The 12,230-nt window shown below is 37.7% G+C and overlaps 1 protein-coding gene across 1 annotated transcript; it reads left to right on the forward strand.

The window, feature by feature from the left end:
• The first annotated feature begins 4,457 nt into the window (after window positions 1-4,457).
• Window positions 4,458-11,564, forward strand: stc1l (stanniocalcin 1, like). Its single transcript, XM_030150009.1, has 5 exons — window positions 4,458-4,617; window positions 7,132-7,274; window positions 8,921-9,028; window positions 9,141-9,244; window positions 10,521-11,564. The coding sequence occupies exons 1-5, from the start codon at window positions 4,503-4,505 to the stop codon at window positions 10,813-10,815; spliced, it is 765 nt and encodes a 254-aa protein (XP_030005869.1). The 5' UTR covers window positions 4,458-4,502; the 3' UTR covers window positions 10,816-11,564.
• Window positions 11,565-12,230: the final 666 nt, after the last annotated feature.

The raw sequence follows: 12,230 nt of genomic DNA on the forward strand, positions 1-12,230 counted from the left end.
GACCTCTGGGCTAATGAAGTCAGTAGCGTCCTGTGTGGTTCAATGAGTAACTGTAGCAAACAAGCCCATAATGGAAACACAGCCGCCTCTGCTAATGGCTCTCCCACTATTTACTGATACCTGACACAGAGATAAGACACACAGATTTTTCCACATTTCCAACAGCAGGCAGTGACTACAGGTATCCCAGATCAACTGAAGTAAACAGATCTGTTGCTTAAAATCAGTGATAAATATATGAAGAAGTTTATTAACCCATAAAGACCCAAACGACCACTGGTGACCAGAATCATCTACCAGTATAAAATGTTAAAAAAACTTCTGATGCACTAATCCTGTTAATACATGTAAATAGCTGGCATAAAATACAGTTTGTCTTCTTTTCATGGTAATCAGATATGACCCATTTGGACATTCAGAGGCTCCGTAGTTACCGTGGAAACACAGTCATCTTCTACAACGTTGATTCACCAGTAAAACCCATGGAGTTTGTCAAATGACAGTGGATGGAGACACTGGGTTTATGTTCAGTTAGTGATATATTTTGTTGAAAAAGTCACATTTTCTTAATTTTTCTCTGTTTCTGATATTATGGCAATTAACTTTAATTTGAGCTTTTATGAACATCTACATGATCAGTCAATTAAATTTGGGAAGATACCTGATTTTTGTTGAAGAAACACAAAATACAAAAGATAATATTAGAATAAATGGTGATAAATTGCTTCAGAAAGGTTAAATAGAGAGAAAAATTCATTTGGGAACTGCCGGAAAAGTAACACTGAGTCTTAATGGTTTAAAAATGTGAGCAAAAAGTATTGAAAGATTAGAGCCATACTGAGAAATCATCAGGACTGCTGTGCTGTTTATCAAAGGGTTGTCATGAGCAGGTATATTTGGTTCTATTTTCTTTAAGTACAACCAGAAAATACAGGAAATATGTGCATAATATTAAAAACACTCCCAAAAAAAAAAAAACTCAGAAAAACTAAATGGCTTCTACAGGCAAAGTCAGTATTTAGTGTGACCTGCTTTCTCACGACAAAAAGTGACCAAACAATAAGAAACATCTGACATATGATGAGTGAAACCTGGAGTAAGACGCCAGAAGATTGATGCCATAAATGTAAGACTGACTGAACGAAAGAGTTAAAGACATATTAAGAGCAAACGAAGGTCACGCTAAATACTAAACAATTGGGTTTGGAGAGGCTATTTTTCCTCGAAACCTTTGTTTTTAATGCTGTACATATGCTCCACATGTCCTGATTGTATCTTAATGCAAAAAATGAGACTTTCTTATGCATGGATATTATGACTAAAACAAACCTAATGGTGGCCGGTACTTGTGCATCGTACTGTATTAGTATTAACTTGTGTAAAGTGATGAATAAGAAATGCTCAATATATTATGTGAAACACTGGCAATATCACAGCAAACTTTCCTTTTCTTTTCTTCTATGAGAATCAAAAATAAAATAACTATTTGATACAGATTGACATGAGGAGTGTGTGTTATTATTTAAACACCACATACAACAGTGTTGTTGTAGATGGTTGAAGTGGAGCTTATTTTCTCATTTTTAAATATTCCAGTATTAAATAAGTGTATTATTTACTGGACATTGAATCAGGATTAACCCCTTAACAACACCTGTCACAAATCTGAATTATACCCACATTTCTATCTTTTTATGTGCTATAGTCAAATTAACAATCTCCATATGATCTGACACCTACATGAAAGCAAAAACACAAATCGTTTATTTTCAATATACTTGTATATAATTTCAGGCATTCAGGGGTTAAATGACTTCACATTTTATCACTGATGCAAATCTTTGTGCATTAACTTTCCTGAACCTTCGTATGAATGACTGTGAAGTAACTAACCAACACTAAGGTCATGAAGTCTTTAAGGCAGGTGTGTCAAACTCATTTTAGTTCAGGGGCAACATTCAGCCCAATATGAGATCCAGTGGACCACATCAGTAAAATAATAACATAATAACCTATGAATAATAATCAAATTTTTGTCTTTGTTTTAATGTGAAAGTTAAATTACTTTATGAAAATGTGAATAACTTGAACAACCACATATACCCTGAAATATCTATTACCAATTATGTAAGTTCCATTTCACTTATGTCGCAGCTTATTATGAACACAATTTACAGATCACAGTCGATCTCCAAATGCAGAAAACAGTGCCTGTATTTTTCTTGTGAAATTTCGGGTTTCTCATATTTGTTCAGGTTTATCCACATTTTATTGTGAGAGGATTTGTAAATGTAAATATTTTCATAATGCAATTTAACTTTTTTCACATTAGACCAAGGAGAAAATTTGGAGTTGTCATTATTTATGGATTATAATGTTATTATTACCCCGCTCCACAAAGGGGAGGCAAGGGGTATTGTTTTTGGTTTGTTTGTTTGTTTGTTTGTTTGTTTGTTTGTTTGTTTGTTGGTTGGTTGGTTAACACTCTAGCAGCAAAACTGTTGGTTGAATCCATACCAAATTGAGTTTATAGATTGCCAGTGACCCAGAACAGATGTCAATACATTTGGAGAAAATTAGATCAAAGTTAAAATTTTTTATGAATTTTTATCATCTTTTTCCTCCCACTTACTTATAATGGATGAAATTTCAAATGTGGGTGGCAGCAAAACTCTTGGTTGAATTTATACCAAATTTGGTTTATTAACTGCCAGTGATCCAAAATAGATATGGTTACATTTTGGGATAACTAGGTCAAAGTTCAAATTTTTAATTAATTTTTAAAATCTTTTTTCTTCTCCCATTTACCTATAATGGCAGAATTTTCAAAAACACATCAATTATGTTTCAATTTACTTCAAACTTGACATATTTATAGAGGCAGTTGATATGCTGACATCAGCACACGCATAGACACAATGACGTCAGCTGGATTGATGCCAAAATAAGCTACATGCGTGTGAGAGGCGGGGTTTGTTGTACCTGGCACCACTCCACCAGGAGGTATTGTGATCGCTTTGCTTTGTGTGTTTGCGTGTTTGTTTGTTTGTTTGTCAGCAAGATAACTCAAAAAGTTATGGATGGATTTTCAGGAAATTTTCAGGAAACATTGATACTGGTACAAGGAAGAAATGATTACATTTTGGTGGTGATGGGGGAGGGGGGGGTTGATCTGTCTTGGCGGAGGTCTGCACTCTCCGAGTGCTTTTCTTGTTTTACTTGAGATCCCACTGATCTGTATGTGGCCCCTGAACACCTCTGACTGTTAATATTTTCAGTGTGATTTTTTGCACTTCTGAAATTCACCCCACAGGCCGGATTAGACCATTTGGCAGTCCACGGGCCTTATGTTTGACACCCCTGCTTTAAGGATTTACAGTTGTGACTTCATACTCTGACTTCTCATGCTGAAAGTTGTATCATTATGTATTTTAAGATTAATTTGGGAGCTTAAGCTGGATCACATTAAAGAAACGTCTACATCCAAAGTGTCAAAGTGTTGCACTCGTCAAGGGACTAAGTGGAAAAACATTTTTACTTAAAACATCTATAATCTGCAATAACAAAGAGCAGGTGCTCTGAATAAAGAATGAAATTCAAGAGCAAACAGTCCTATATTCAACTCCAATAAATGTGATCATGTGGCAGGTGGATGATGTGGACAAAAACAGGCCTTACAACAAGTGTTTATAATCTGGGGGGGGGGGCAGTCCTGTAGAAGTCTGCCTGTTCTGAGGAGTTTGTTTCCTGCCAGTGGTGAAGACTCATATTGAAGTGATTCACATCTGAAGGAACTGGGAGGATGGAAGGATCAGACTCAGAGGAACCTGGATGCCCTGAAGGATCTGAGTCTGTCTGCTGGGATGTTTAAAAGACATTTTCTTTATTCTAGTCAGATTTAAAGCAAATGGAAATGCTGCTGTGAGTGTCAGAGGTTCACAGGGGACATGTACACCTCCTGCTGCGATCACTGATCTGCTTGTTCTACTCCACTGAGCCACTACACAGGAAAAACTGCAAAACGTGACTGGAATGGGAAAGTGACGCATCCGTTTCCCACTCGGGATGCTATTTTTAGAAAGTAAGATGTTTGATTATCACAAGTGTTATAACCTTAGATCACTTTCAGCCATTTGTAGCCCACGTTTAGGGATGATAGTAGAAACCACAGGAAGAAAAGAAAAAGTCATCATTTAACTCCTCTTATCAGCTCCTTTATTTCCAACTTATTCTAAAATTAACTGGTGAGTTCACGTCTGCTCGGAAATTCCAACCTGTCTGGTATGTGGAAATATCCAATTAGCGCTCTAGGTTAATTACAGCTATGAATAAACCATTAACAGCGCCCCCACGGAAAGAGAAAGGGAAAAAAAAGTGGCGTTCTGATTGGACGGCGGTGAGCAGACTTCATATAAATACCAGGGCAGAGGACAGTGAAGGCACCACAGCAGCAGGAAGACACCGGACACAAGCACACCCTCCTCCGTCTCCTCTCGGACAGAATGCAGCCTACATCCGCCCTGCTCCTGCTCCTGCTCCTGGGCACCGCCGCCTGTTTTGAGCTGATCCCAGAGGAGGCTGCACCCCGGCGGGCCCGGTTCTCTGCCAACAGCCCGAGTGAGTCATGCAGCAGCTTATCCTGCAGGAAACTCCTCTGTTTGTTTGTTTGTTTGTTTGTTTGTTTGTTTGTTTGTTGACTTGAGTTTTTCAACAGTGTGAACTCAAAATGCACCAATATCACCACCTTCTTTTTTTAGGTGCTGCTTTAACCCTTTCATGCATGAATTGTGAGAACCTTAGTAAAGATTTTTTTCTTCAGTGTTTTTATTCCTCCTTAGGCATGAAGTAAAAAACAACCAATGCGGTCGAGTTTTTTTTTCTGTGGAGTTACAAAAATATCCATGCATTTAATTTTTGAAGTAAAGAAACGTGTTTAAAACCCAATATCAGAAAGTAATATGAAAACAATGAAATAAAAACATTTTTAATGCTGCTAATCTGATGTCTTCTCACATTTTAACATATTCTAATGCTAGTAATTACTCACTTCATGGAGATAATATGCAAAAAAAAAAAAAACCTTTCTTGTCTAGCAAATAACAACTGATTTACACTTAAACATGTTAGTGCAGATCAGGTTTATCAAGAACAGCAAAGTTACAGTAATGGTCTGAATGTCAGTGTATGGGATGGAGCATAAGTGTCCACTGTGTTGGCTGATATGGAACTAAAACAACAAAACCCATGAATATACAAGAGAAAAGCCGGAGAATAACTGTCCACTGTTGTGATCACTATGCATGAAAGGGTTAAATGCGTCCTCTTCTTTTTTTTTTTTTCTCCAACATATTTATTTATTTAACCCTTTCATGCATAGTGGTCACAACAGTGGACAGTTATTCAAAGGTGTTCTCTTGTATATTCATGGATTTTGTTGTTTTAGTTCCATATCAGCCAACACAGTGGACACTTATGCATCATCTCATACACTGACATTCAGACCATTACTCTAACTTTGCTGTTTTTGATAAACCTGATTGCACTAACATGTTTGAGTGTAAATCAATTGCTTGTTATTGTTATTAGACTGTAATAACAGGTTTTTTTTTAAATAAAAAGGGTATTTTTTTCATATTATCTCCATGAAGTGAGTAGTGACTAGTACTAGAGTATGTTAAAATGTGAGAAAACATCTGATTAGCTGCATGAAAAATGTTTTTATTTCATACATTTCACACAGTATATCAGTAAATGCATGTTTCTTTACTTAAAAAATTAAACGCATAGTGTCCAGCTGAGTGGACATTTTTGGAACTCCATGAAAAATAGGTTCATAAAAAAATTTTCAATCCTATTGTTTTTTTTTTTTTCATACTTAAAGAGGAATAAAAACACTCAGGAAAAAAAAATCTTGATTACGATTGTCATAATTCATGCATGAAAAGGTTAATGTTGTATAAAGGGCAATAATGGCGTGACAAGTACAATGCAATATTAACATACTACTAAGACATGAACAGAACAGAACATAGCCAGGGGACAAACCATGCAAACAAACAAACAAACAAACAAAAAACAAAAAAGGAAACATCAAATTACACAAAGTTCATAAATCAGTGGTTTTGATAGCTTTTCTATTTTTAGAGTATTGAGTGTCTGAAATATACTGGGTAAGCTCAGTTTTAAAAATTAAAAAAGAAGGTTTGAGATTTGACAATTTACATTTGTGAATGTGGTATTTTGCCAAAAATATAATTCAATTGATTATGTAATGTTGATCTGATTTGTTAGCAGGATATAAGTATATACCAAACAATATTTTTGAATAAGTAAAAGAAAAATCAGAAATTATATTTTGACAAATAAAAAAACAGACATCTTGCCAGAAAACACTTGAAAAAGGACAGGGCCAAAACAGATGATATACATTTTCTTCTGATTGATTACAAAATGAGCAATTTACTCTGATATCTTTTTTATGTCTTTGTAGGAATAGTTTGGAAGGATAGAAACGATGAATTAATTTGAAAGAAACTTCTTTTATCTTGTTTATTATTGCGTCCTCTTCTTTCCATATGGTTTTACTGCTGAAATAAACATCCACTGTTGTTGAAGTTGTTTTTCTTGTACAGCCATTCCATCAACTACACAGGCATAAACTTACAAAAAGCTGCATTTCATTAGAGTCAGGGCCAAAGCCAGTCAGGGTTTGGTTTTAGGAGAGATTCTAGGCCAAGATAAGTTTATTTATTTATTTATTTTTGACTATCCAGTATTGTTTTTGCTGTGTTTTTTTCCCCCAATTTTTCTTTGGAACTTGCAGATTATTTCCTCTTCAGAGCCAGCAATGCATTTTTGTCTTCTGTAGTGGACAAGAGTTTCACAACTTTATTAAAAAAAGAAAACATGCTGTCCAATGCAAAGGATTAAAAAATGTTTCTGAAATAACTGTTGCATTATGCTTCTAATCAAGCCCAAACTTTTACTGGGAGGATATTTAACAAAATAAATCTATATGAGAAAAGGAACATCTTCAATTGTCACATCATTACTAATAATAATTAACATACTTAACTGGAGTAATTAATAATTAATTCATATATATGTATGTATCTGTGGATGTGTTTGCAGCCGACGTGGCCAGATGTTTGAACGGTGCTGTAGCTGTGGGCTGTGGATTCTTCTCCTGTCTGGAAAACTCCACCTGTGACACTGACGGCATGCATGAAATCTGTGAACTGTTCCTCCACACAGCTGCTACCTTTAACACTGAGGTCAGTCTGCCCTCCTGTCCACCTGTCTGTCCACTTGTCTGTCCATCTATATGTCCACCTGTCTGTCCACTTGTCTGTCCATCTATATGTCTACCTGTCTGTCCACCTGTCTGTCCACTTGTCTGTCCACCCACACAAAACATTTGAAAAGGAAATTCACAGAAAATGTACTCAAATTGAAGAAAATTGTACTCTACTCAGATAACACTTGGCCCTTGTCTAAAAAGAGTAAAAGTTACTCTTTGGGTAGAGCTCTCCAAACTCAACATAGAGACAAATTTACTCCTTTTGAGGAAAATACTTTTGACTCTGGAAAAAATGCTCAATAATTTTTCCTGTGTATCTGTCCAGCTGTCCACTTGGCTGTTCATCTGTCTGTCCACCTGTCTATGCACCTGTCTGTCCACCTATATGTCGACCTCTCTGTCCATCTGTCTGTCCACCTATATGTCCACCTATCTATCCACCTATCTGTCCATCTGTCTGTCCACCTATCTGTCCACCTATCTGTCCATCTGTCTGTCCACATCTGTCCACCTCTCTGTCCACCTATCTGTCCACCTGTCTGTCTACCTATCTGTCCACCTATCTGTCCACCTGTCTGTCCATCTGTCTGTCCACATCTGTCCACCTATCTGTTCACCTATCTGTCCACCTGTCTGTCTACCTGTCTGTCCACCTATCTGTCCACCTATCTGTTCACCTATCTGTCCACCTGTCTGTCCACCTATCTGTCCATCTGTCTGTCCACATCTGTCCACCTCTCTGTCCACCTGTCTGTCCACCTATATGTCGACCTCTCTGTCCACCTGTCTGTTCGCCTATATGTCGACCTCTCTGTCCACCTGTCTGTCCACCTATATGTCCACCTATCTATCCACCTATCTGTCCATCTGTCTGTCCACCTATCTGTCCACCTATCTGTCCATCTGTCTGTCCACATCTGTCCACCTCTCTGTCCACCTATCTGTCCACCTATCTGTTCACCTATCTGTCCACCTGTCTGTCTACCTATCTGTCCACCTATCTGTCCACCTGTCTGTCCATCTGTCTGTCCACATCTGTCCACCTCTCTGTCCACCTATCTGTCCACCTATCTGTTCACCTATCTGTCCACCTGTCTGTCCACCTATCTGTCCACCTATCTGTTCACCTATCTGTCCACCTATCTGTCCACCTATCTGTCCATCTGTCTGTCCACATCTGTCCACCTATCTGTCCATCTGTCTGTCCACCTATCTGTCCATCTGTCTGTCCACATCTGTCCACCTGTCTGTCCACCTATCTGTCCATCTGTCTGTCCACATCTGTCCACCTATCTGTCCACTTGTCTGTTCATCTGTCCGTCCACATCTGTCCACCTACCTGTCCACCTATCTAAATATAGTATTTTCTTTTGTTCAGACAAGGAATAGTTTTTAGATGTTACCTGCTTGACAGTTTCGACTGTGACTCCAGTCTTCCTCAGAAGCGTCATCCGACTTGTTGCCTACGTGTCATTTACACCTGTCCGCCTGCCTGCCCACCTGTCTGTCCACCTATCTGCCCACCTATCTGCCCACCTGTCTGTCCACCTGTCTGTCCACCTATCTGTCCACCTGTCTGTCCACCTGTCTGTCCTAACGTCAGTTCATGATGCTTCACAGGGTAAAACTTTTGTTAAGAAAAGTCTACAGTGCATCGCCCAGGGAATCAACGCTAAAGTATTCCAGACTATCCGTCGCTGCAACATCTTCCAGAGGATGATCGCAGAGGTATTCACACACACACATACACACACACACATACACACACACACACACACACACACAGTAACAGTGACAACACTCTAGGCTGTTCTCTGACCAGTCTGACTGTATTTTTAAGGTGCAAGAAGAGTGTTTTACCAGCCTGGACATCTGCACTGTGGCTCGTACCAACCCTGATGCCATCGGAGAGGTGGTGCAGGTGCCCACTCACTTCCCAAACAGGTGAGGACTGGTGTCACACATCTGTGAAACACAACACTAAGATACCCTTCACATAGACACCCAAAACAAATGACAAACAAATTCTATGGGATGGGATCACACAGATAGAAGTAGAGCTGACAGTTAAATTGGATTACTGTGAAAATGCCAGAAGACTATATTTTAAAGGTGTGGTGTGTATGGTCATATATTGCACTGATGTATGGAGCAGAGAGGTGGACTAGTAACACATGCTGAATGAGAGTCACTACATGTTGTGTTTTGACGATTTTGTATTTTTTATTGTAACTTAAGTTTGTGCATTTTAATGGAAAAAAAAATAAAATGTTCAGTTCACTTCCAATCTATGTTAAAATGATCTTGGAATTAATCCAGAGCATACAGGACGCTAAATTCCATGAAAATACAGGATGATATTGACTGATACGGTGCAGACTGAAGCTGTATCTTAGTACACATATCCTTTGTATGCATCAGTGCAAACAGCTGAGTCAGAGACCATCATCTGTGTCTAAAAATGGAATTTTTCATAAATGTTCAATAAATTTGAGTCACTAATATGATTTAAAATGTACATATAGAGGCTCCATAGTGAATGTGTTTAGACCCTAACATTGTGCACCATGGATTTATCAGAATTTCTTATTTTGAGCAAATAAATGGTTTTAATTTGCTTTAGAAAGGCAGCAAATTAGAACTGACAGTAATTTATTTGGAAATCTAAAACATCTCTATCCAATTTTCTAAATGACAAAAAATCTGATGATGTTTGACACTTGATTCTGATCGATACCATATAGAATTATTTAAGCAATAAACTAGTGCAGGTCAGGTCTGAGAGTTAAAACAAACTATTTTACTATAGTTCCATGAATGATTAGGTGTTTTATAGAAAAATCATACATAACTTTTTTCCAGAAGTAATTAGTGTATTTTCCTTTATAAATGAGCAAATAGACTCAAATTAAAAAAAAAAAAAAAATTATTAAAATTGACCATATAATGCAGAGGAATATTGGTTTGATATGTATTTTTGATATGTAGGATGTTTTTCATAAAATCTTAAGTCTGGTATTAATAATTTGGTGTTTGCCACCTGGGATTGTAACACTTTTTTTTCTTTGAGAATGTGCAACAGTAACACATCAAAAATTGTTAAGAGGAAGAACAGAAGCAGACATTTAAAAATGATTTAAAACAGACAAAACCTTCAAGCCTTTTGCTTAATTACAACCTGGAGCCATAACACTTTCCACCCTGTGCGTCTTTTATCCAGGTACTACAGCACTCTGCTCCAGACCCTGCAGGCCTGTGACGAGCAGACGGTGGCGGCGGTGAGGGCTGGCCTCATCGCCAGGTTAGGCCCCGACATGGAGACCTTCCTCCAGCTGGTCCAGAACAAGCCCTGCGCCACAGGCTCCACCTCTGCCACTTACAACAACCCAGCCAGCTGGAGAAACATGCCTGTGTTCAACATCCAGCCCGGCTTCAGGGGCAGAGATCCCACCCACCTGTTCGCCAGGAAGAGATCTGTTGATGGAATGGAGGGAGGGGCTAAGGGCCAGAAGTAGACGCACACACATGCCTGAGCATGCATACACACACACACACACACACACACACACACACATGCATGTATGCTGCAAACACTTACACATCTATGCACACTGATACACTTGCAAATGTGCAGCTTTCTCTTCTTTTCACCAAATGATTACCTTTGCAGATGGTGGGTGGGGGTGATGCTTCCTGTTAAATGTTGTTTTTGGTTTTTTTGTTTGTGTTGTTTTAGTTGGTTTTTGTGGAAGACATAGATTTGGCCCAATGTTACTGACAAGCTTGTTTGTGCAAAGTGTATTACAGACAGTTTAAAAGAGACCTATTATAATGACTATCATTTATATTTATTTTCTTAAATGAGTTAATTTATAAGGCTTTCATGCTGTTCTATTTAATTTAGTATGTGGTAAAAACAGAGTTGTATACAGCCCAGAAGCTGTGGAGGTCAGAGGATGCTGCCATGCTGGTCATGGAGCTTTTTGTGACTCCTGAAAGGGCTAATGCACTGATCTCAGATCAGTTTATTCATTATATACATTGTTGAAATAAGAGGAGTGTGTTGTAAACCTGATACAGTGACCAAAGTAGCAGTCTGTTTGGCTGTGTTGTGTTAGAAATAAATTATGTTAAATGATTATCATTGACTGATTTGATTACTTTTATGGTATGTGCACTGTAGCAATGACTGATCACAACTTATAATCAACGTAAAGAAAGAACACAAAAAATAAGCAACATAATAAGACAAATTAATCACAAATAAAACTGATACAACAATGGACTCTATTTTGTCTTTCAAATAAAAGTGATTTGTTGTGTTTGTATAAGCCTGTCCTGGAGAAACCAAAGAGAACACCATGAAGTCTGAAGTGTTTTTTGTTACATTCGCACATACCTCATCGCCTTGTTTATTAATAGGAAACAGGGTTTATGATCTCTCCTTTATATTCACTGTAATTGTTATAGTGTTTATTATTTATATTATATTTATCCTATTTATTTAATACTGTTTAAATTACTTTTTCAAAGGCAACAATATCTTGTAGTGATTAAAACTGCCAGGAGGTGGCGTACAAGGTACATATATTAAAATATCAACATTTTGTTCTATATTTTTCTAGATCCATAAAAGTGAGAGTTTCTTTATACACAGCCAGCTTCTGATTTCCTCCTAAAGTGTTAGAATATTATGCCACTAAGCTGTTACAAAACTGCAGTTTTCCACCCACCGAATCATGCAGAAGCAAATTCTCAGATCTGGTTTATACCCAGAGCTGTCACAGGAGGCAGCACAGGTCATGATCCTGTTCTGAATAATGGCTCCAACTTTGCCAGATGTGGTTCCTCTCAGATATCAAAAACATCAAGAAGAAAAATAGTACAGATATTTGCCTGGAAATGATAATAAAATAGAATTCACATAAAG

The sequence above is a fragment of the Sphaeramia orbicularis genome, chromosome 12 (genome assembly GCF_902148855.1).
Source record: "Sphaeramia orbicularis chromosome 12, fSphaOr1.1, whole genome shotgun sequence".
In the NCBI taxonomy this organism is placed as follows: Eukaryota; Metazoa; Chordata; class Actinopteri; order Kurtiformes; family Apogonidae; genus Sphaeramia; species Sphaeramia orbicularis.